General features: G+C 59.4%; 1 protein-coding gene across 37 annotated transcripts in view; it reads right to left on the reverse strand.

Moving 5' to 3' along the window:
- The window catches only part of ABLIM2 (actin binding LIM protein family member 2), a 166,876-nt gene that overhangs the window by 66,698 nt on the left and 75,077 nt on the right, over window positions 1-25,101 (reverse strand). For 22 of the 37 annotated variants that reach the window (XR_011502376.1, XM_070506313.1, XM_070506303.1 and 19 more), the window contains 4 exons: window positions 24,946-25,039; window positions 12,956-13,043; window positions 9,874-9,932; window positions 1,283-1,339 (listed from right to left, as the gene is read on the reverse strand). Coding sequence is in view for 36 of the 37 variants with exons in the window: in XM_070506313.1 (XP_070362414.1) it covers window positions 1,283-1,339; window positions 9,874-9,932; window positions 12,956-13,043; window positions 24,946-25,039 (298 nt within the window). In the remaining variant the exon portion in view is untranslated. The remainder of the gene's footprint in view (window positions 1-1,282; window positions 1,340-9,873; window positions 9,933-12,955; window positions 13,044-24,945; window positions 25,040-25,101) is intronic. The other 15 variants (XM_070506316.1, XM_070506317.1, XM_070506289.1 and 12 more) reach the window with 1 other exon arrangement.

Genomic DNA, 25,101 nt, shown 5'->3' on the forward strand with positions numbered 1-25,101 from the left:
TGGTGGACGTGTTCCAGCTTATTCTACCAGCCCAGGCCTCTCTGTCAGACTCCAGGACGGTCTCAGTGACCCTAAAGCCCATCTCCAGCCTGACCCCACGGCTCCACCCTTCACGCCCCCTGACCCTCGCAAATCTTTCTCGGCATCAGCAGCACTTGCAATAACCCTGCTTTTGGTCCCACATCCCAGGTAAGTCTTAGAAACGGCCCTCTGAGGTCACCGCTGACCACTCCCACCATCGCATCCTTGGTCTTGGCCTGGGTGCCTTTTTGCTGCGGTCACATCTGAGACTTGCTCCTCAAATGCTCACCACTCTTTGGAGCCACTCCTGCCCTTCCTCTGTCCCCAACCACATCGAGTGCATCCCCCGAGGTGAGGGTTCCCCTGACTGTCTATCTCCTCCACTCCAGCGCGTCAGGCCCGCCCCATCTCTGCGTGGGCACGCTCTTTCTTCAGCTCCCACTCCACTCACTACACCTGTGTCCACCCCACCTGCAGGGCATGACCTGGTGGCTCCACATCCCTCTCCCGGTCCAGCCCCCACCCCTGCCTGGACCACCCAGCAACTTAGCCTTCCCACATCTCCCACTTGCCCCATCTAAATGGAGCCCGTCTCCACAAAGGGCCTTCCCACTTCCCAGCCCAGAACTCGGCCGCCTCTCTGAACCCCACTCACAGCTCCTGCTGCCTCCTTCCTTGTTTTCTAAGCAGGTCCCTTCCTCCCCATCATTCCGTCCAGCCCCTCTCAGTGCTCCACACCCGCTGTGGTGGCAGCAGCAGCCTAGGACGGGCCATGTTATAGGCTGAATTGTGCCCCCCACAAGCTCATATGTTGAAGTGGTAAGCCCCAGGGCCCAGGATGTAATTATATCGGGAGATGGGGCATTTGAAGACGTGACTAATTAAAGTGGAGTCTTTAGGACAGGCCCTGATCCAGTCTGACTGGTGTCCTTGTAAGAAGAGGGGATCGGGACACAGACACACACAGAGGGACGACCAGGTGGGGACACAAGGAGAAGACGGCCGCCACGCCAAGGGGAGAGGCCTCAGAAGGAAGCAACCCGCCCACACCTCATCTTGGACTTCCAGCCTCCGGATCTGTGAGAGAATACATTTCCGCTGTTTAAGCTGCTCAGTCTGTGCCACTAACAGGGGCCCTGGAGCACCTCCCTCCCATGGGTGACACCCAGCTCCTCCTACACTCAGCAGGACACCAGCGAGGACAGGACAACACCAGGACCAGACGTGAGGCCGCCCGCGGCAGCGGGGCCGGGGCACAAACCTGTAAGGCATGGGGGGCGGAGCCCCGGGGAACCTGACTGCAGCCCTGGGTCTGCATCTAGAAAGGAAGAGAAGACGGAGAGGCAGTGACGCTGGGGGTTGTCTCTCACCGGCTCCCTTGTCAGCGCCAGGCCGTCCCCTCTCTGGGCCCCTGGTCATCGCCCTGGCATCCTTCAGGACTAAGCCTGGGGACACCTCTCCCTCTTCCTCGAGGCTGGTCCTGCTTCCCGGGCCCCACGGCCCCAGCTCTGCCCGCTGGACAGCGTGTCGACTCCGGGGTCTGCCTGCCCCTCAGACCATGGGCTTCCGGAGGCCGGCCGGGGCGGGGGTCTCCTTGCAGAGCTCAGCCCGACCCCACAGTGCAGTCCTGGGTGCTCAGCCACCCCCGGGGAAGACAGAAGGTCACGGGCTGTTTGCAAAGCTGCTGGCTCCACAGCAGGCAGGTAACACAGGTCTGTTTTGCTTGCTGTCCCCGAGGTCAGCTCGCCTATTTTAGCGGCCAAAAGTGAGCTACGCATACATTTGACACATTTGAAAAACCCTTTGGGTCTCAGCTTCCTTCTCTACAAATTGGAAAACTCCCTAAAAGGGGCTTCCCGTTTCTGAGGATCCGGCAGAGATGTGGCCGGATGTGCTCGGTCCTGGTATGTCATCCTCACCGCTTTCCAGTTCAAGCCGGGCTCGTGACTGAAGCCCCTTCTTTGTAAAGCAGACCAACTCTGGGGGTTTGAAAAGAAAGGGTCCTCGGAGCTGTGGCAGCACCCCAGGCCCCGAGGGATATGTCCGGCACGGGGGGGGGGGTGAGCGGCACTGGGTTCGCATCAGCACAGCCACGCGGAGGGCTGGGGCGGTTACAGCCCGGCGTCTGGGTTTGTCCCAGCTCATCGAAGGCGCCCGAGCAAGCAGCTGGGGCCTGTGCTTCCTCCCCTCTCTGCCAGTCCCAGCCCTGCTGAGAGGGGAGAGGAGCGGAGCGCCCAGCCCCCTGAGCCCAGATGGGAGCGATGAGTGGAGACTGTTTCCCGACGAGTAAGGAGACTGCGGCTTTCTCTCACTTTCTCCTCCGCTGCCTCCTATTCCCCCAAGGAGCCTCACAGTCAAACTCAGGACCCAGGTGTGTTCTCCGGGGCTGTGTTCACATCTGCAGAGATGGAAGGGGCCGGCAGCCTGGCCTGGGGGCGTGCAGTCCCACAACAGTGCCTGGGCCCCTGGTTTTCATTAAGGTCACACACAGGTCACACTGACCCACAGGAGGGGTCTGACACCCACTCATCTCCATGTTAAAGTGGCCCAGAGAGGGCCAGGGATTTGCCCAAGGTCACACAGCTGGGCAGAAGCAGAGCCGGACTCCAAACCAAGACTTGCTCTACCCCCCTTGGCTGCGGCTAGGAGTTCAGCCAGAATGTCCTTGCGTCTGGGCCTCTCGGGCAGTCTCAGGAAAGAAGCCTATTTTCTCCCTGCTCAGCAGCCCCACAATAAGTGCAGGTGCTCTTGCTTCCTCCCAGGTCCCACGCAGTGAGCAGCGCAGACCTCTGTGCCCTGGGGTGGGGAAGGGGCACTGCCTCTAAAAACTGCAACCATGGAAATTGGCAGCCTGCAGGACCAGCCTCCCGCCGGGTCAGCCAGCCCCCGGCCAGCCCCCGGCCCCTTCACCACGCACCAGGCTCCTCCCCAGCTACTCAGCAGGCACAGCCCCCTCCCCTTGGCTCTGAAACCCGCATTCAACACCCCGCAGATCCCTGGCGCCTCAGACACGGGACCCAGAGCCAGGACAGGGCCAGGCCTGCGAGCCCTCCCACACACCTGCCAAGTCCCAGCTCCGGGAAGCCGTCCTCTCCCTGCCCTACATCCCAGGCCCCACCCTGGGGCCCATCCCTCCCTTGTCACAGGTGGAGCACCCTGCACTCTGGAGCCTGCCCATCCCATGTGTGCCTCCCTCACCGGATGGGGAGCTTATCGAGGGCAGGGACGCCATTGGTCATATTCATCTCTGTGTTCCCTGCACCCAGCCCAGAAGGCACACAGTAGGTGTTCAGTGGCTGTGTGTTGAATGACCATATGATCCAATGCCCAAGGAGGCACGGGGGATGGGCAGCTAGGACCACAGCCTTCTGATGGGGTTTTCCCCAGGCACCCTTGGCAGACACCCAGGAGTCGTCCTTGTCCTGGGGGGCACCCATCCCCCTGGGGGGGCAGGCAGTCAGGGAGACCTTCCAGCCTGTGAGGAGAGAGCGCCTCCCCCAGCCTCAGCGCGTCCTAGCACAGACCCGGTGCTGGCCTCTCTTGCTGGACAACAACCTGGAGGGAGGGATGGGGCTGTCTCCCTGGGGTTCCGGTAGCCCCTGTGGGCCTGGCAGGGAGGGGTACTTGTTAAATGTCTGCTGAGCATACCCCCGACACGCTGAGCGAGCTCCCGTCTGGATTACCAGTTAACAGTGGCGCCCCTCCATCTGGGGCTGGTTTCAGAGGGAGTCAGCGATGCCCATGCCACCTCTGCTGTTTCTCAGGGACTGATGGCCCCTCAGAGCCCACCCCACCGAGCTGACCTGGAGCTGCCCGGAGCTGGCTGGCTCATGTTCACTGACTGGTTCCCACGCAATGAACAATACAGAAAGAACAACCGTCTCCTGCAACCCAGGCCAAGCGGCCAGCCCGGCCGGCAGATCCACGTCCAAGGGGCCTGAAGGCCCAGGGAAAATCATCTGTGTCTGCCCTGTCCACCCACTAGCCGGCCCCACATGGCCCGGTCCAGGCCCCGGCGTTTATGCTCATTCCTCTGGTGAGACAGAAGAGGCTCTGAGGGGCTGGGGTGGGGCTGGGACGTGGGGAAGGTGAAACTAGGGACAAACAGGGCCTGACCGGGGCCTGGATCCTGTCCCAGGACACAGAGGGGTCGCCCAAGCCACACCAGCCCTAGGGTGCGGTGCTAAGGGGACAGCTGTTCTCAGGCTGCTGGCCTCGGCCCCAAATGTTCCCAAAGCATCTGTGGAGACACAGCCCAGGAAGCCAACTCTGGCTGTGCAGCCCCCAAGGCAACGGCCCTGCCTCCTTCCTGGTCCTGCCAGCATCCTGCCAGGTTTCAGAGGCCTCCCGTCCCCTGGGCCGTGGCCCACAGTTCTCACGGGCTGGCCTCGAGGCTGAGAGCAGAGGCAGATAGTGCTATCAGGCCTGGCTGGAGCTGGGCTCCCTGTGGGCCCCGAGGCCAGCTCCACAGCTGAGTCCAGAATTCAGGAGCCGGCGATGGCCATCCTGACCTGTCCTTGAGTGGGCCTGCCGTGGTCCTAGGTCCCCTTTCTAGCCCCGGTCAGACTCCAGGGACGGGCCGATGGCCAGCTGCTCACACACACGCACGTGTGTGGTCTGGAGGCCTCTCGGCGTGCAGGCTGACTCCATCAGGTCCCTCTGGCAGGCCCTCGGGTCAGGATGGAGGTGTCCAACGGACAGAGGTCAGGAGCCTGTGGTCACTTCAGGGTCACGGATCGTGGCTCTGTGAGGGCAGGGTGCCACCTGGCTCATCGCCGAGGCCCGGGTGGCACGGGGGCTGTCTGTAGAGTGAGCTGTGGGCCATATCAGCCATGTGAGAGGACGACGGGCCGCTGCAGTGTGCCGGCCACTCACTGTGACCCTGCCATGTACAGGACAAACCATGACTGTATATTCTCTAACTGTGGGAGGCAGAATAAGGTCCCCAAGGATGCCCACGTCCTAATTCCCAAACCTGTGACTGTGTGACCGTGTGGCCACAGTCACTCTGCAGACGTGGTTAAGGAGTGCGAGACGGAGGCCACCCTGGGCTCTCTGGCTGGCCCCCGGGAACCACAAGGGTCCTTATGAGAGGAGGTAGGGGGTGAGAGGAGACGTGGCGAGGGAGGCGGGTGCCTGAGCGGCGTGGGGCTGTAAGCGGGAACACGGGCACCTCTAGAGCCTGGAAAGGGCAGGAACGGACCCTCCTCCGGAGCCTCCGGAAGGAGCGCATCCCGGCCACCCCATTCTAAACTTCTGATCTCGAGAACCGTAAGGTAACACATCTGTGGTTTTTTCAAACCACTAAGTTTGTGGTAATTCGTCACAGCAGCCACAGGAAACGTACACAGTCACCAACTTCCTCCCACGGCCTCCCCGCCCTGTGTCCCCGGAGCTGGGAGAAGGGCTGTCATGTGGCTCTGTCCCCTTCCTCACCGCCACACGCCCCTCAGGTGCTGGGCCTGGGGACAGGCGCTGTCCTGGGTCACCTGGAGGTGGGGGACCACAGGGCGGGGCAAGGGCAGGCAGCAGCGGTCCCCAAGGTTGAGGAGCAGGTGGGAGGGAGAAGGTGGGGCAGCCCCACCAAATCCCAGTGATCTGTATTTCGAGCGACAGTTCCGGGAATTCAGCCAAATGGTGATGGGTGTCACCTTTGGCACGTGGGGAGTGGTAGGCCCAGCCACTGAAGCCCCAGGGTCCCTTCCCAGACCATGGGCTTCCTTTGTCCCTGGCTCCTTTCTGTGCAGTTGTCACCCCCCTGACCTTGTCCACGGCTCTCGAGCTGTCACTCCAGAATGTGCACTTTGAGTTCGAGAGGACACTTGGGGCGACAGAGGAACAGACATGGGTGGCGGCCCAGGCGGGCTGCCAACCCTGGGGTCACAGTGGCTAGGGGGACAGGCCAGCTCCTGCTGCTCCCTTTGCCCCAGGGCAAGGACCCCTGGTCCTCCAGCCCCTCACCAGAATCCCTCCCTCTCTCCACCCAGCCCTGAGGTTTGAACAGCGGCCACACAGAGGTCCGTGCCCACCAGCACCCAGCTCAGGGGCTCTCCAAGTGCGAGTGTCTCATGTCTGTGCGTATCAAAGGCAATCATCCGAATCTGGATGAAACTGGAGGCCTATATCGACACTTCGAGGCAGACTCTGAGCAAAGCAGCTGGCATCATTTTAAAAGCTGGGAAGACGAGACCATAAATGAAAGGGGTGCCTGCCTGAGGGCAAGAGCCGAGGGACGCAGTGGTGCCTTCCAGCTGGCCCGGGGTCCCGCAAGGGCGTGGAGCAATTACGCGGCCAACACGCGAGGCTGTCGGGGGACACGGGGAGGCTTGGGGGCACGGGGAGGAGGTGTGTCTCCTGCATGGAGCCTGGCCCCAGCCCAGGCCTCCTCTCCCTGGTCCATGTGGCATGCTGGGCATCCCTGGGGCCACCAGACACGACGTGCACTGACCACCGTTCCCACCTCTTTCAGGAGCATCTTGGGGCAGGACTGGCGACTCAGTCCCCTCTGTGCCCCAGGCCAAGAAAAGAGCTCGGCACAACCAGACCCTTGGTGAAAGTTTGCTGAGTGAAAGAATGACAAGTGACTGAATGAGGACGCACAGTGAGCGAAGGCATGAAGCGCAGGGGAGAATGCAAAAACATGGGAGAAGTCCCCTCTGCTCGCTTCTTTCAGAGTGGGCTTGGCAAGCCTTTGCTGAACTGCAGGGGGTCTCCCACCCTGAAGGGTGGTATAGGAGGGTCTCCTCCACCAGCCAACAGCCCTGCACGTCTTAGTGGCCGACGTCCAGGGGGTCTCTGTCCAGCCCCATGAGAAATTCCCAAAGCCCAGAGCCTGCTAGTTCCGGGGGTGGGGCCAGCTGCGTCCCAGGTGCAGAGCTAAGGGTGGGGGGACCCCGCGCACCCTGATTCCCCTTGGCCCCCTGGCGGGAAGTCCTTCAGGACACAAGGACCACAGAACAAGTGTCCTCAGTAAAGAGCTCTGCCATAGGGGCCGGCCCCGTGGCCGAGTGGTTAAGTTTGCGCACTCCGCTGCGGCGCCCCAGGGTTCGGATCCTGGGCGTGGAGGTGGCACCGCTCATCAGGCCACATTGAGGCAGCGTCCCACATCCCACAACTAGAAGCACGTGCAACTAAGATATACAACTGTGTACGGGGGGGTTTGGGGAGATAAAGCAGAAAAAAAAAAAAGATTGGCAACAGTTGTTAGACCAGGTGCCAATCTTTGGGAAAAAACAGGAAAAAAAGGAAGATTGGCAACAGTTGTTAGCCCAGGTGCCAATCTTTAAAAAAAAAAAAAAAAAAAAAAGAGCTCTGCCATGAGTCTGCCCCACGTCTCATGGGGCGGACTTCACCGGCACAAGCCCTCCCTGCTAAAGGCAGCGCTGGCCAGGGGTCTCCGGGAATAGGTAGCCGCCTCCCACCCTCCAGGCCTGGGCTTCACGCTCTCCCCAGGGGTCCCTGCCTGGTACTCCACCACTCCACTCCGGCCATCCCGACCGATCCTCTCAGCTGCCCTCGGACTTGGTTTGCCTCGATGTCTTAACTGGCCTGGAGATGCCACCAGCAGAGGAAGCCCCTGCCTCCCAGGCGGTGCTCTGGGCATCACGTGGACTTGGCTCAGAGAGGCTGGGTCCGAATTCTGTCCCTCATCCCATCTCTTACTCTGCTCCTGCCACTCTGTCCCCGCAGGCACCGAGGCTGTTTCCTGTCCGTCTCTCACATGGGGACGCAGACGCACAGCCACGAGACGTCTGAGTACCCAGGATCGCCAAGGGCCCACTGCAAGGGCTCCTCGGGAGCCTGCTTGGTGGGGGTGTGAAAAGGGTTGGAGAGGCCTGCGACAGCTGTGTGGTGGAGGGAGTGGAAGGCCAGGGGATTGCTGTGGTCCCGGGGCTGACCAGGACATGGCCTGCCCTGCAGGTGGCAGGAGTGTCCTGTGGGTCACATCCCACTCTCCACAAGGGGCTCTGCCCCTCTGCACTGTCCTGGTGCCCTTGGGGCCACGGCTCCTGGTGGGGTCCCGCTGGGGTGCTCCCTGGCACAGGCCTGGCGCACACAGTGCCTGGTGAAGCAGAGTGGCCGATGCGCCTGTCCCCCGAGGGCTGTGGCCCCCGGGCTGCCGTCCAGCCTAGACCCGCTTCCTTCTTTCCTTCAGCAACACTCGCCGAGTCTCTGTCACGTGCCAGGACTCGTGTGGGGAGCCGGGAACTCGGAACACAGAGAGCGAGCCTTCCTCCAGGCTCCAGCGGAATGGAGTGGAGTGGAGGGAGCGGGCGTCACTCAATGGGAGACAGCGTGCAGGTGGTTTGTGGACACAGAGGTGGAGGGAACCCCCCGCCTGGCCAGGCCTGGGGGGCGGTGAGGACTGGGGCAGTGGGAGGGGTCAGCAAAGTCTTCAAGGGGTGACATTCATGGTGAATCTTAAAAGACCTACAATAGGCGTTCATTGGGATGCAAGGGCACAAGAGGGCGTTCCTGGCAGAAGGAAGATGTTTGCGAAGGTGCAGAGGCCAGAAAGGGCACGGAGCTGGGCAGATGTGTCAGCTTGGCTGGAGTGGGGCTGGAGGTGAGGGGGCAATGGGAACTCCTCCCTACTCACCACACCGCCACCCCAGCCTCCTCTCAGCTCCCGGAGCTTTCCGGCTAGTTCCTGCCTCGCGGCCTTTGCACAGGCTGCACACCCAGCCCAGAACCCTCCTCCCACTCCCTCTCATCAGGGCTGATGCTGTCTTATCCATCAGGCCTCGCTCCAGGCTCATGCCCTCTGGAGGCCTCCCCGGGCCAGCCCGTGCACAGTCGGTTCCTCCCCGTTGTCCTGCCTCCAGCTCCCGTGGGCTTCCTTAGTGCACCTGCCCCAGCAGCCATTCTTGCCTGATTTGTTGCATTATTTGCTAGTTTAGGTATTGGTTTTTTTCTCTCCGGAACATCAGCCAGGGGAGGGCAGGGTCCACCTCCACCTTCCTCCCCCTGTCCCACCTCCTGCCCGGCGCCCAGCAGGGCCTCTGAGTGGGCCAGAATCTGGCCTCTGCCCTCCTTTCCGGGAGGTGATCTGTCACATCTGTGGGGGTCTTTATTTAGGGAGGGAGTTAACCACACCCAACACCCTTTGGGTGGTGCTGGCCATGCCAGAATGGCCCATGTGTGACTCAGCGTGGTCTTGGGTCAGGCCCCCTGGAGAGTGAACTCAGCCACGTGGCAAGGCATCAGGGAGTCAATCGAGCGGGCCTACACGAGGCCCCGTAAGGTGTCTGGACACGGAGCTGCCTGGGTTGGCAGTACTCCTCGGGAGCTGTCCCCGCTGACGCTGGAGGGTGCTGTGTCCTGTCCTGACTCCAGGAGAGGGGACCCCTCCCGGACCCTGCCCCAGGCACCTCTTTCTTTGGCTGATTTCACTGCATCCTCCCCTCTAATAAACTGTCACCGTGGCTACAGTAGTTTGCACTGAGCTCTGTGAGTCCTTCTAACGGACTATTGAACCCGAGGGCAGTTTGGGGGACCTCTCGAACTTGCAGTTGGCGTCAGAAGTGCAGGGGGTCCCAGGGGCTGTTTGGGGACCCGCTAATTTTGCAGTTGTCCCCACACTTTCACGGCCATCGGCGTCTACTGAAGGAGTGAAGGGGTCAGCGGGACCCGGGTGGGGAGGCCCCGGGGTGCCCTCCACTCCCCTCGCATCGCCCCTGAGCTCATCTACCTGTTTACACCTCCATGCCCTCCCGGCCTCGTGCCACCTGCCCCACAGCCTGGGGGACTGGCCAGTGAGCCTGCCGAAGCTGGTCAGCATCCTCTTAACTATGGGACAATCCCGCAAACGCAGGGAAGAGTACATCGGGGAAAATAGTGAATTCCACCAACCTTGTTTTTGTCTTCAGTTCTGGCTGCCTGCCGACACGCCGGGTGCCAGATGGAGGAGCCTGCGGACAGATTCCCGAGAGGGAAGTGGTGAGCGTTATTTCCCGAGACGCAGGGGCCCGAGGGAGAGTCAGGATGAGGGGGCCCACGGGCCCTACATGGCAGTCCTTCCCCCGCCCGTCTTCTGAGCTAGAGGGCGCCAGGCCAGCACATGCGGATCACAGGCCCGACCCCAGGGGGCTCGCAGTCCCGTTGGTGGATGTGAAATAAACGGGAAAACACACCGCCGGGCGCTCACTGCTCCCACAGGGCCTGCCCCGCGTCCTGAGGATCCTGGGGAGGGCACCTGGCCCAGCCTGGGGCATCCAGGCGAGGCTCCTCAGAGGACGGGGCTTCAAGTTCAGCGGCAGAGGAGAAGGAAGGGGGAGCCTCGGGTGTGGGGTGAGGAGCAGGATGGGGGCAGGGGCCGGGCATGAGGCTGGGATGCTGGGCAGACCCCATCACTAATTCACTGGCTCTCTGAGCCTTCTCGTGCCTCAGTTTCTTCACCTGCCAGCTCTACCCGGCCACCCATGTCAACAGCCACCACATCAAGGTAACAAGGTCACCACGTGCCCTACCCGTCTGGCGCTCTGCCCTTTCCCAATTCAAACTCGGCCTCCCCAAGTCTCAGATTTTTCCCACCTCCAAACAGGACCAACAATAATCCTAGCTCGTCAGGCCATCAGGAGAATTTCATAAAATTGAGTAGGGGTCATGACTTATTGGAAAGGTGCCTTGTGAATCATCATGTACACGTGTTTGCTTTATTATCACGACATTTCTTGCACGGGGGATGGGGCTCAGCACGTGTCAGCTCTCCCTGCCCCCGTCCGTCAGGGCCCACAGCACCTGCGGCCCCCTCAGGGCCTCCTGAACCTCAGCCTGACCCCGCTTCCTCCACGGAGCCGCCCTCCACTCACGCCCTCTGCCTGTGGTCGCGGCTGATTCTGGGTTCCTGCCCCACGGGTGCCAGGCCAGCCCACGCCCCCCCCTTGGAGGTGGGGCCGTGTCCATCCCACACTCAAATCCCCCACACAAGGCCCACAGGGCCTGGCACATAGTAGGGGCCTAAAGATGTGTGTGGAAGGAAGAGCTGCATCCTCTCCTGCCCGCAAAGCCTCCAGGAGACCTGACACCCGGGAGGGGAATTCTCACTGCTCCTCCATCTCCAACAGCCCGACTCCCAGAGACACCAGATTTGATGGGGGGGGGGGTGGGGTGTAAACGTTTCTTTAAAAAAAATTGTTTCTGATTACAAAGGTAATAGATGTTCCCTATTAAAAATTAAAGGAACCCAAAAAAGTATACATAAGGAAATTAAAATCATCTACCATCTCTTCCCCCTTCTGGCTGGCTGCCCCCAGTGTACACGCACGTAGCAAATAGCACGTGGGTCAGGCTGCACACACACGGTTTCACAACCTGTGATTTTTGCTTAAAGATGTCTTGAACATTTTCCCATACCACTAAATATCAAAAATGTAACTTTAAGGGATACGTGGCAACATTCTACTGCACAGAAAGATGAGTGAATTTATCTGATCCTCGCCTGCGGGCTCCCGTGGTTTATTTCTAAACAATGTCATGGGGGCGCCCAGCTGCACGCGCGTGCCAGCACTCCTCATTTACTTAAGGACCTCCTGGAAGTGGAGTCTTGGCTCAAAGGGTGTGGATATTTTTAAGGCTCTTGATGCATATTGGCAATTTCCCAACGTCCGCCCCCACCAGCCAGGTAAGAGGCCCATTTCCTCGGATTCTTGCAACATGGGGACACGTCCTTCCTTTTCTCTTTGTCAACCCAATGAGAAAAAATAGCATCTAGTCATTTTAATCTGGGTCTCCCTGATAACTAGTGACGGTCAGCACCTCCTCCCGACGTTTGCTGGAAAGAGTCCACTGCTGGGAGGTGTGTCCGGTGGGAGGCGGTGGTGGTGCTGGGTGTGGCTGCCCCATCAACCTCGAAGGCATAGGGCTCGCTGGGAGCACTGCCCTTCACAGCTTGATTACACAGGATCCACCTGTCTGATAACACCCTCATGGAGCCCCAACGTCCAGGTAGACCAGGCAGAGGGTCTCAGGGGGTGCAGGCAGGGTGGGGCCAGAGCTCCCATGGGACTCTGGTGCTCTGTGGGGTGGAGTTTGAAAACCACCAGCTGGTCTGACCCCTCATCATGTAGATCGGGAGATGTGAGGCCCGGAGAGGGCATGGGACCGGCTTTAACATCCCACAGAAAGCCACAGCAGGTCCTGCTTTAGAAACGGGGTGCCAGCCTCAGCCCAGTGCCGTGAAGACTGTCTTTGTTCCCCGAGACTGGGTCCCCCTTGATGGTGAGCTCGCGTCCCTGAGCAGCCGTCCCAGAGCCATTGTGCTCGACATCAGGAGGGCCTGAGAGCACCATTCACAGGGGGGTGGCCGCCTCGGGCCGGGGGACCACTCCCGGCCCAGACAGCCCAGCGCTGCTGGGGGCGCAAAGGACCCCTTTCATGTGCTCTTGAGTGGAGACTCAAGAGACAACACGGAACCCTGGGGACCAGGCCGTCCTAGCTGATGTCACCCCACGAGTTTGGCCTCAGAAAGGGAGGCCTGTCTGACACACAGCCCCAAGATGACGCCGCATGAGGTCACTAAACAGCCCGTCTATGGGACAGTGTGTGGCTCTCCCACCTGCCTGCCTCTGGGGTCACTGGAGACAGACACGTTGTTGAGAAGAGACTGTGGCTAAAGAGACAAGGTCTTGATGTCACCCATCCTTCCCCAGTCTGCCCCCCAGGAAGTTCCCAGCAGCATCTGGCCCATCTCCCCACGTCCAGGCCACCCGCAGGTCCCATGGGCTCTGCCTCCCATACTGCCCACTGCCCACCAGAGCCCCCCGCCCCACCCACTACGGCTGCTAGGGTCCTGTTCCCCCAGCTCCCGGCATGGCAGGGCTTCCTGACTAGTGAGATAACACGTGACCCACCGGTTCACACCCAGCACATGGTGTGGGCCCCAGAGATGTCCATTTCTTCCCTAGGGGACCGAGCAGCACATTCTTAATCTCACCTTGAAGGTACATCTCCTCGCCTTCGGCAAACATCCGGCCGCACCTGACGCATAGTGCGCACAGAGGGTGGTAGTGTTTCTCCCCTGCCTGCAGAAAGAACAAAGCAGAGGTGTCTCTACCACAGGTGGGGGGTCCCTGGACCGCAGCACTGAGCTCATGGCACAGCCCACACGCCGGCACCCAGGTGATGCTGGGAGGTGCGCCGGGCGGCAGAGAGCCCACAACCATCCGGGAGGACGGGACCAAGGACAGAGGCCAGATCCTGTGGGTGCCCCCAGGCTGTCCAGGGTGCCCTGTGTGAACGCTGGGCCCCAGCCCACCGGGGCCTTGGTTGGAGAGCAGAGACCTGGCCACACTCCCCGACCTCTAGGAGAGCAGGCGTGTCACCAGCTCCTCCGCTCAGTGATTGGCACGTCTGCCGCCCCCATGAGGCAGAGGGGGCCGGGTCCCACCATCTCTGTATGGGGGGAGGACAGAGGGACGAGGAGAAGGGGGAGGAGGAGGGGGGGGACGAAGCTAACCTTATTTCCTCAGGTGGAGGGACTGGAGGGGTGGGGTGAAAAATAATGAATAATTTTCTTTTTGTATCTCTGTCTCGCTCAATTTTCTCAATTAGCATTTATTATTTTTATAGTTCTTAAAAATCCATTAAATTAAATTAAAATATTAATATTGAAATAACCTAAACAAATCACATTGGCTGGTTTGCCTAGTTGTACATGGTGCAAAAAAAAATCACCCCAAATACCTCCCCCGGCATTACTTTATAGCGACTATTTCTCAGCTGCGGGGAGGGCGGAGCTGTAGCCGCTGCCAAACTCGGATGCTGGTCCCCTGCTCCACTCTCTCCTGAAACGGGAGGAGGTGCAGTCATCACCTCCTGAGTCTGAATTAGTACTAATCACGCTCAAGAGTAAGGAAGTAACGGGGTAGAAGTTCCTTACAGGCATCTCGTTTTTCTTTCCCTTACGCACGGATGCCTTCGGGAAGAATTGGGCCCAAGGCGACCCTGTGTACAGGGAGGAAGAATCTAAGACAAGCTCCTCTCTGTGTGGGGCGGGATGTGCCAGTCGACGCAGCCCACCAACGTCCTCAGCAAAGGGGTTCTTCCCGGGAAGTGCAAGGATACTGGGTCCCCGGTCCTGCCAGCTCTGCAGCCTCCAGGCCTTTGCACAAGCTCTTCCTTCTTCCTGGAGTGTCCTTCCCCACTCTCCTCTCCAGGCCACCGGAAGGTTCCTTATCTCATCTCAGATGCCACCTCCTCTTGGAAGCTTTCCCTGAACATTTCCCTAACGTGGGCTCCCATTTTCACAGGGTTTGGCAATTTCTTCCCCACTAGGCAGGGAGTCTCTGAGGGCAGGTCCCAGCACGGGGCCACTTCAGGAACTGCCAGCTGCAGGGCTCTATCTGGGCAGCAGGTCACCCCACGGCGGCCCCAGGCAGAAGGAGGTGGAGCTGTCACGTTAGTGATTAAAAGCATAAAAATGCCAAGTGATCAGAGCAGCTCTCTTTCCGAGGCGTCAACAGGGGGTGGAAACTGCTCCATCTTCAGAAGCAGGATCACCTGTCATCAATGTCACAGCTCTCAACTGATGACGCACGCATTTTAAACATTGTGACCTCTGACCTGTCCTCATGCCACCTCATCCAGGTGCCCCCTCCACACTGGGGGGTCAACCCCCCATGACTTCAAAGAGAAGTTCTGTGACAGCCACTTGGGGGAAAAAGCTCACGTGGGAGGGAAACAGATCCTGGAGTCTACACAGCACGTCCACACTCACGTCTACACGTGAGTCAGGAGGAGAGGGAGGCCTGTGGGCACAGTTTCTAAGACGACAGGCGTGAAACACCAACACAACGACAAGAATCAATGCTGAGCGGAGACACGGCCCACAGCCACCGTGAGGGGCCGGCCCTGTGTCCACACTCTTCCCCCCATGTGCAAAGCCCCTCCCACCCCGGGCACCTGGCAAACTCCCCCACCTCCAAAAATCACGGCAAGGTGGGCACCGTTTCTGCGGCTGGAAATGAGAAGCCCTTGACACACACTAACTCGTCTTCATCCTCGCAACAGCTCTTTGAGGTGCATTATTATCCTTGTTTTCCATAAGGGGCACAGAGAGGTGGAGCAACCTGAGCAAGGTCACACAGCAGGGTGGTGGTGGAGCCAGCATTAGAGCCCAGGAGTCTGACGTTTCTCTTCTTGATCTGGGTTCGTGTCTCACTTGTGAAAACTCATCAGGCAGCACATATTGATTCATGCGCTCCTCTGCATGCGTTACACACCAACAAAAGAGTTTCCCACAAAACTGACCAATGGCCTAAATGTAAGAGCTAAAAGTATAAAACTCTTAGAAGAAAACACACGGGCACATGTTGATGAGCTCAGATTTGGCAACGGATCCTCGGGTTTGACAGCAAACGCGCGAGCAACAACAGCAGGAAAATAGATCGATGGGGCTTCGCAAAAGTTAAAAACCTTTGTGCCTCAAAGGACGTTATCAAGAAAGTGGAAAGCCAACCTACAGGACGGGAGAAAAATATCTGCAAATCACAGATTTCATAAGGGCTTAATATCTAGAATATATAAAGAACACCTTTAGCTCAACAACAACAAGACAAAAAGTCCAATTAAAAGATGGGCAAAGGAGTTGAACAGACATTTCTCCAAAGAAGATACACAAATGGCCAAGAAGCACATGAAAGATACTCAACATTGTTGTCATTAAGGAAACGCAGATCTGAACCACGAGGTACCACTTTCCACTCGGGTGACTTGGATTAAAATGAAAGAAAACAAAACATGGAAAACAACAGGTGTTGGCGAGGATGTGGAGAAATAGGAGCGCTCGTACCTCAACGGAAGGAATGCAAAAAGGTATGGCCACTGTGGAAAAGTTTGTCAGTGCATCATAAAGTACAGAATGACCACACGACCCAGCAATTCCACTCTGGGACACAAGAAAAATGACGAGGACAGAACAAGAGAAATGAAAACACATGTCCACACAAACGCTTGTGCGTGAATGTTCACAGCAGCATCATTCTCAACAGCCAAAAGGTGGAAACAACCCAGCTGTCCCTCAAAGGGAGAGTGCATAAAAAAATTGTGGTCTATCCATCCAGCGAAATATCATTTGGCCGTGAAGGGAAGGAAGCCCTGACACGTGGGGCCCCCGTGATGTCTCACAGGGATGTTAACGTCCTTACAAGAAGAGACACCAGAGCTTGCTCTCTGCCATGTGAGGACGCAGGACAGGCAGCCGTCTGCAAGGCAGGAAGGGGGCCCTCACCAGGAACCGAACGGGCTGGCGGCTGGATCTTGGACGTCCAGCCTCCAGAACTGTGAGGACTGCTGCTTAAGCCCCTCAGCCTATAGTGCTCGCTACGGCAGCCCAACCAACTAAGACGGGCTCACAGAGTCAAAAACAGAAGTGCCCTCGCCTGTTGTATCAATCTCATTGTCACTCCTGTCCTCTGTCACAGTGGCCACAGTGACGGGCCCCACGTCCCTGGGACACTGCTGCACTCCCCTGCTCTTCCAGGGCCCTTTCCTCCCAATCACCGTCCAAGAAGGGCCTCAAAAATCAGCAGCTGGCAGTGTCATCTGTGCAGCCACCCCAGCCCCCAGCCCAGCAGATGGCTCAGATTTTAAAAGTGTATTAAAAGCCCATGAGATTTTATAGTGCATGGTTTTAAAAAGATGTCTCGTGCCTTCTGACACGCGGCTGCCGTCTTTAATAAGACAGGCCTCTTTAGTTACACAGGAATGCAGCCTCCTGGGGCCCGGCACCGAGTCAGAGCCAGGCCAGCGCCGAGAAGATGGGGCAGTATGTCTGGGCTCCAGGAGCTCCCCGCCTCCCTGCAGGGCGGAGCCGGCAATCCCTTCCTCAGCGGCCACGGGAAGCACAGAGGGACCGGCCCCCGACTGTGACAGCCTCGCACACCCCAGGCAGGAGTCCCTGTCCTCCCCAGACCCATCCACGGCCTCCTCCACTCCCTGGAGAACAGGCCGCGCCTCTGCCTGCTTTCCGAGCCCTCGCCGGGACTCCAGGCTGCAGAGGGCCCAGCCCACAGCCACACATCTCCCCAGCTGGGACTGGCCGTTTCCCAGTGGGGACGCACCGTGCATTCACCAGCCCCATTCGAAGCTTTAGTTTCCTTTTCGAATGACCAGAATGGAATCCAGATCTTAAAAAAGCTAATCATCGGGGTGTGCCGATACAACCAAAGTTACTGAGAAGCTAATCCAGACCTTCAGCAGGAGCAACGCAGCCGCGTGCGGTCCCCAGAGGGGCCCTGCACGCTAAGACCCTCAGGGGATGCTTCGCCTTGAAAAGTAGAGCCCACTCCTTGCTGGCCAGCAAAGCCCATGCCACCTGCAGCCCCTCAGAGCCCTGACCTCGCCCCCACGCTCCCCACCGCTCCCCTACCTGCCCCTGGTCCAGGACACGCTCACTCCCGGCTTGGGGTCTCTGCTGGGAACGCGGGTTGCAGGCTGGCATGGCTCTCACTCTCGTGCCCTCTCCTCCTTCCTCTCAATCCAGCATCATCTGACCGTTGTCCCTCCCTCTCCACTGTCCCCCAGACCCCGGAGCAGAGCCGCGCGCAGAGGCGGTGTTCCCTAAAGACGTTCTGAACGCGGAGACCGTGCCACCAGTTGTTCCCAAGCGGCCCCCAGGGGACAGAGTCTGGGAAAGGTGGGTCACCTATCCCACCTGGGGCGCTCACCTGCACGGCGGTGCGTGCAGCTGGAAGGAGCCCCTGCACGGTGTCTGCCTGGCGCCATCACCAGCATCCCCAAACCCAGATGACCGGGGGCACGGGGACGCCACTGTCGACCACGTTACAGACCACACTCCAGGACGAGGGCCAGAGGGCACGGGGACGCCACTGTCGACCACGTTACAGACCACACTCCAGGACGAGGGCCAGAGGGCACGGGGACGCCACTGTCGACCACGTTACAGACCACACTCCAGGACGAGGGCCAGAGGGCACGGGGACGCCACTGTCGACCACGTTACAGACCACACTCCAGGACGAGGGCCAGAGGGCACGGGGACGCCACTGTCGACCACGTTACAGACCACACTCCAGGACGAGGACCAGAGGGCACGGGGACGCCACTGTCGACCACGTTACAGACCACACTCCAGGACGAGGGCCAGAGGGCACGGGGACGCCACTGTCGACCACGTTACAGACCACACTCCAGGACGAGGGCCAGAGGGCACGGGGACGCCACTGTCGACCACGTTACAGACCACACTCCAGGACGAGGACCAGAGGGCATGGGGACGCCACTGTCGACCACGTTACAGACCACACTCCAGGACGAGGACCAGAGGGCACGGGGACGCCACTGTCGACCACGTTACAGACCACACTCCAGGACGAGGGACAGAGGGCATGGGGACGCCACTGTCGACCACGTTACAGACCACACTCCAGGACGAGGGACAGAGGGCATGGGGACGCCACTGTCGACCATGTTACAGACCACACTCCAGGACGAGGACCAGAGGGCACGGGGACGCCACTGTCGACCACGTTACAGACCACACTCCAGGACGAGGACCAGAGGCGCGGACTCCTTGTTGGGGGGAGAAGCAGGGATGCGACACCAGGCTCCACGCAAGTCAGCCCATGTCTGTGTGTGTCTGTGTCTGTGTGTGTCTGTGTGTCTGCGTGTATGAGTGTGTGTGTCTGTGTCCGTGTGTGTCTGTGTGTGTGCCTGTGTGAGTTCGTCTGTGTGTATGTCTATTGTGTATCTGTGTGTCTGTGTGTGTCTATGAGCGTATCTGCTTATCTGTGTGTCTGCATGTGTGTCTGTGTGTCTGTGTGTACCATCTAAAAGGATGATTTCTCAATGCTAACAGTAGTTAGTCTGGGTGATGGCTTCATTATGGATGATGTTTTGGTTTATTTTATAATAAACAGCTATTCCTTCTGAATGTGCTTTTTAAATACACAGATTCATTAAATTAAAAGAGAGAGAGAGAAACTGGGGCCTCTGGAAGCCAGCTTCACCTCTGTCCCGAGGAAATGCTTTTGTTTGTTTGGAACATGTGGTTTGTTCCCTCCCAGTGATAGTCACACCTGCTTATGAGGGCACACAGAAAGTGCCGACAGAAGGAAGGAGGGGAAAACAGCCAGTGTCCCTGAGTGGCAGGAGATGGTTTATTTGAAATGGAGAGCAGTTTAACTGGCCGCCTGACGCAGGGCCCGAGTGCGCCTGGGCGGCCCCTTCTCCCTCCAGGGTTCCTCTAGGGCAGCAGGGGGACCCCATCACCGTCACCTCTGAGCACCCAGTCCCAGCCAGGGGTGGGACTCTGTGAGTGCTCGGGGGGGTCTGTAAGGTGAGTGATGGGTTGAGGAAGGAAGGGAGGGAGGGAGGAAGAAATAAAGGAGGAATTAGTTACTGCTCCCAGAGGGGCCCTGGGTTTCTCGTTACCATGGAGACAAGCAGGCAGCACAGGCAGGTGGGGCTCAGAGAGGGCACGGGTTAAGGAGGGTGGGGCTAAGCCAGAAGCACCCGCACCCCCGCCCCGCCCCGGCCCCACAGGGGAGCATTCCAGCTACTACCGTGACAACAAGGCAGGTGGGCGCCGGCAAGCCTGAGCCGGGGCCTCCCCCTCACTCAGCACCTCCTCCCCCTCATCAAACTCAGGTTTAGTTGGTCTGGTGACACTGCTGTCCCTGATGATTCACGAGTCACCTTCCAGCTCTCTCCATCCCCAGGAGCCAGCACGGCAGCATGGCTGCTCCAGGCACGCAGCTCTGCTCCCACGCCCAGCCCCTCCCCACGCGCCCAGCCGTCCATCTCGGTGATGGGGTGGGGGCAGCTGTCAGCCCCTCCCAGGTCCCCACTGGACCCTGAGGCTCCTCCACCCGCACCCCAGCATAGAGCAGGTTCATCAAGACAGACACCCGAGACAGGCAGAGGCAGGAAAACACGCAGTAGAGGATGCTACAGATTTAGGAGCAACTGGGGGGGGGGGGGGCCAAACCCCACCGCCACCACCGAATGCACATTTCATGGGCAGGCAGGCACCAGCGTTAAGATGGCACTCCGCCCGGCCGCACGCAGACGCGGCACAGATCGAGGGCTCCTGCAGGCAGGGAAGGGGGCCCAGCTGCTCCCCGACTCGGGCTCTGGGGAGAGGAAAGCCCTGGGTGCCGACAGGCATCTTAGGGCCCAAATGAGGATGACAGGTGCCTTGAGGGGGCTCACACCTCGCTGACCTGTCCAGTCTCCCTGCCAGCCCACCCACCTGCAACCCATCATGGCACCTTCGGCCTCCCCATCAGCCCTCAGAAGCACCTGGCCAGCCTTCCTACCTGCACAGGGTCCCGGCACCAGAGCCCAGTCCGATCGGCTGGCCCTCACAGCCCCTCTCCAGTGCCCACTCCCTGGACAGGACAGCTGGAACGGGCAGTGTGACGGTGAAGATGGACACCCTCACCCTCCAGCCAGTGGTCTGGATCCTTTTCCTTCTCTTTCAGATCCTGCCACCTGCCACCTGCTCCCCCGAGAGCCCACTGCCTGCCCAGCTGGGCGCCGGCACGCTCCAGGCCAAGCTCAGGCGGTGCCACGGCGGCGGCGGCTCCCCTTCTGCGGAGCCAGGCTCATCTCTGCCCGCCTGCGGCTGCCGCCTCTCCGAGGAGGATGCTCAGAGCTTTGCAGAGCCCGCCGACTCAGCCACGCCACGGAACTTGCCGGCAGAGGCGAAAACAAAAGCATTAATCTTCCCTGGGAGGCCCTTTATCCTCCACCGCAGACGAGGAGGAGAAACCCAGACCTGTTTTTCTCCTGCTCCTCACAATTAAGACGGGCCCTTCCTGATAACCGGGAGTGCACCAGAGGGACCCCATTCACGGGCTCCCCTCCCAATTCTGTATTTGGCCCAGCATTAACTCTCAGGGATGCTGACACTGCAGACGGGGCCACTCCTGCCCTCCCAGTCCATTAGGGGAGGCCTGCTGATTGCCCCAGGACGATGATGAAGGCTCTCCACCCCCAACAGTTACCAAGGGCCAGCACTGAGCTGGGGACACTCCACAGATGTGTCTCGCTGAACCGAGGAGGTTACTGAGCTGTCTGTTGACAGGTGCGGCGCTGGCTCAGGGCCGGGAGAGGCGGGGCCGACTGCAGGCTTTGGGTCAGGTCTCTGCCCCCATCCTCCCAGGCTGCAGGGCCCACGGTCATCAGGAAGCAGGTCAGGCTAGACTCACACACCTGTAGCAGCAACAGCTCAGCCTGAGCTGAAGACGCACCGCACTTTAGCCATGAGGTATTAGGACGTGGCACAAGGCCAAAACGAGGACGCAGGCCAACGTCTACGCACTGGGAGAGGCCGAGTGGTGGGCAAAGACCAAGTGCAGGAGCCTGGGCAGTCTGCCTTCACCGTGGGCTTGGCCACCTGCTGGGGGCTGGCTGATGGCCCAGCACGTGGTCTCCCTGGGGTGGAGGCCAGCCCGACGCCAGGTGCCAGGGGGGTGGCACCAGGTGGTGCAGCTCCCTGAGAGAGGCGGGTGGCTGGGGCGGGGGGGGGGGGGGGGGGAGTTGTTCCCGAATTTAGTGATGACCTGGCCAAGCTTTAGAGCCACCTGCACTTCAGAGGAGGAATATGGGTCAGAGGGACAAAGGTGAGTCAGCCAGGTAACTCAAGAGAGGAGGAGCAAGGTGCCTGGGAGACTTCTGGGAGGAGAGGTAGGCCCAGCAGGTGCCCCCACGGGAAACCCGGAAGTGTGGGCATGGAGGCCCCACAGGCAGGGAGGGGCGGTGAAGGGGCTGACAGGGGTCCCCAGCCAGGGGCCTGGGGCCTGCGGGAGGCAGGCGGAGAAGGCCCGAGTGCACCGAGGAGAGAGGCTGGTGGCTGAGAGGCAGTGGGGTGGCCGTTGGATGGAGCCCTCGGCTGCGCAGGGACAAGGGGACAGCAGCGGGTAGAGGGGCCCTGATGCGAGGTTGGCAGGGTTTTTTTTAATGGGGGAGACTTGAACCGTTTAGAAACCTACTGGGGAGGACGCCCTTTGAGAGGGGGGTGTGCACCCAGGGAGGGAAGGAGACGGCAGGGTGAGGGAGGGGTCTGGACCAAGCACAGGCAGGGGCCATGGGTGGGAGGAGGGACAGCGCCTTTATCAGAAAGGGCAGGCGAGGGCCTAGGGGTGGCAGTGGGGAGCTTCACGGTGAGCCGACGAGGACGGTCCTGAGTGACACTGGCCCTTTCCCTCTGTCCTGTCCAAGACGAGGTCACTGTGGGGGGAGCAGCCTGCGAGAGAGGGACGATCTGGAATATCTTTTTGGGGAACAGAGACAAACACGGTTTGAACTGCTGGGCTTGCGGGAGCCTCCAGAAGCTGATGCAGGGGACAGGGGGCAGACGCCCACAGAGCTGGGTTTGCAGCGAAGGGAGAGGGGTGAGGGAGCCACCAGGAGACAGGAGAGGGCCCGGGGAGGCTTCGCCCTGGGGTCCTGGGAGAGGGTGTGTGTGTAAACATCAGGCATGTTCGCCACCTGGGAAAATACCTATAAGACGTTGGGCAGACAATAGCAACACTCATCACGTGACCACTCGCACAGTCGGGTCAGGAAGACGTGAAGACCCCAATGGATGAACAGGGAAAGTCTATGAAACGTAACTGAAATGCAAGAACTAGGACTGGCTTAAAACGACGAAAAGCCCCAGCATCAGAAGGGACGGAAGAGAGGCGCGCTAAAGCGAGGTCCCGAGTCCGCACCCGTCACACTGGCCAGGACGTCATAAAGGTCACACCCGCGGGAGGAGATGGGGAATACCATACTCTGGTGATGAGAGTGCAAATTAGAATAATCTTTCTGGAAGGCGATTTAAGAGTGTTAAGAATCCTGAAAAAGTTCACAGCTGTTGGCTCGGTTTCTACATTTCTGTGAATTAATCTTAAGGAAAACTAGAGATGCAGTTGAGAAAAGATGTTCATCTCAGTGTTATTTACTGTAGTAAAAAAAACCCCGAAAGCGGTGTTATGTCTGACAGTAAATGATGGACTTAAATTCCGGGGCATACCTACGATGGGATACGATGCAACACTGAAACATGCTGGGGGAGGGATGAGCCTCGAAAACGTTACCCTGCGAGACAGAAGGCAGACACGGAGGACCACGTATTGCATGATTCCATTTACACAAAATGCCCAGGACAGGGAAACCTAGAGACCAAAAGTCAACTGGAGGTGGCCGGGGCGCTGGGGTCCAGTGGAGTCACAGCTAAAGGGCACAGCATCTTCGTGAGGTGAGGAAGATGCTCTAAAAGGCATGATGGGGTGGCCGCACGGCTCTGTGAAGATGCCAAAAACCGCTGACACACGCTTTAAACGGGGGAATGGTGTGGTCGGTGAACTCTGCTCCAATAAAACCATTTTTAAAAAGACCCATAATACAAAAAACAAAAACATAGGAATCTGTTAAACAGGAAACGTGAGCTGAAAAAATCAGGCGTGATGTTGTACAAACAGTTTGATCCCAACTATGATTACATGCAGAGAGGAAAAAACTGGAAGGAACCAGCCAAAAAGGTGAGCTAACTAGGGTCATTGATCAGTGATTTTTTCCCCCCTTACTTGTGCTTTGCGAACTCTCTACAATCAGCGAGTGCGGAATCGCATCCTTCCTCAGAGGCCACTCAGCAGAGGAGGGCAGAGCTCCACACAGACCCAGGACCACTCCCGCTGTGGCGCTGGCACCCCGGGTTTACCAGGAAATGAGGGGAGGGGAGTCGGGGGCAGCCTCAGGCAGCACTGATGTCTAGGGTGGGTGCAACCACCGCTTTTGCCTCCCCTGTCCCCTCCAGGCCTAGGTGACGGTGAGAGAGGGTTAGAAAGGTGGAGCTGAGGCCCGTGTAACTCTGTCCCTGTGGCTCGGATGTCAAGCATAATTTCAAGAAAAGCAACTGGCCCTTCAATGTCCAGTTCCACTAAAGCATCCTGCACCCCCGTTACGTGCTGGCCACGAGCTGCGGGCAGGGTGGGCGGGAGTCCTTGTGGATGCAGGGAATGCCGTCCCATGCTCTACTCCCTCCTGGCTGGCTTCTCAGCTCCGGCCTCCGGTCCAGCTTAGCAGCAGCCTAAGGGAGCTCAAAAGCCTTGGTCAGCAATGGCGGCGGGGGCCCCCAGCCTCATCCCCCCACCTATCCTCCCACCCCCAGAGGCTGCTCTGCGACCTCCGCGGACAGGGCTCCCACGCCCCTCGGCCGGGTCTGGGCGCCCTCCCCTCCCAGCGCTCAGCCGCCTCCCATTCCCTGAGGTTCTCTGCCACCTGCCCTCCCCCAGGGACCACGGGCAGGCCCAGGGACAGTCCATCCTCCCGCCCCTGCACAGAGCCAAGGTAGGGCGGCCGAGCGGGGTGGGGACTGGGCTGGGCCCCAGAATCCCGTGGTGGGGTCGACCCCGGCCGCCCCATGGGATTGATCTTACTGAACAAATGTAGAAAAACTCATAATACCTGTTATTTTCACAAAGGGACATACCCATGTGACTACCGCCCAGATCAGAAACTCAGCATCAGCACCCCACAAGTCCCCCAACCCCAGAAGTGCTGTTTGACCTCCCCCGCCAGGTGACCCCTCAGCCTCCTATGGGGACACAGTCCTGCTTCCCGGGCTCACTTTAAACCCTCCGGGCCTCAGTCTCCCCATTTGGACTCAAAATGCTGGACGGAGGATCAAGTTCTCACCCTCCCCGACCCTACCTACTTGTAAAGGGCCCAGGACAGAGAGCGTCACAGGGAAGCCTTCCTGGAGGAGGTGACACTCACAGAGAGGCCCTGGGAGGTGTCCTCTAGCAGAGCTGGCAGGAAGGTGGTGGCGAAGGCTCGGGGTACGGCTTCTTGCACAAACACACACGAACGTGGGGCACCCCGAGAGGCCATTTTGATCCTCTTGGGAAACCCCCAGGGGGCAGGTAGGCCCCGGGGCCCAGCGCAGGGCTTAGCTCGGGCCGCCTCACTCACCTCCAGCACGTGCCCCGTGATGTACTTCTCGCAGCCGTCGCAGCGGATGCCGAACTCGCTGTGGTAGTCGGCCTCACAGTAGGGCAGCCCGTCCCTGCAACGAGACGGGCAGTCAGGACGGGCGGGGTTCACCTAAGGGCCCCAAACCCAGCATCC

This window comes from Equus asinus, chromosome 3 (assembly GCF_041296235.1).
Source record: "Equus asinus isolate D_3611 breed Donkey chromosome 3, EquAss-T2T_v2, whole genome shotgun sequence".
Classification (NCBI taxonomy): domain Eukaryota; kingdom Metazoa; phylum Chordata; class Mammalia; order Perissodactyla; family Equidae; genus Equus; species Equus asinus.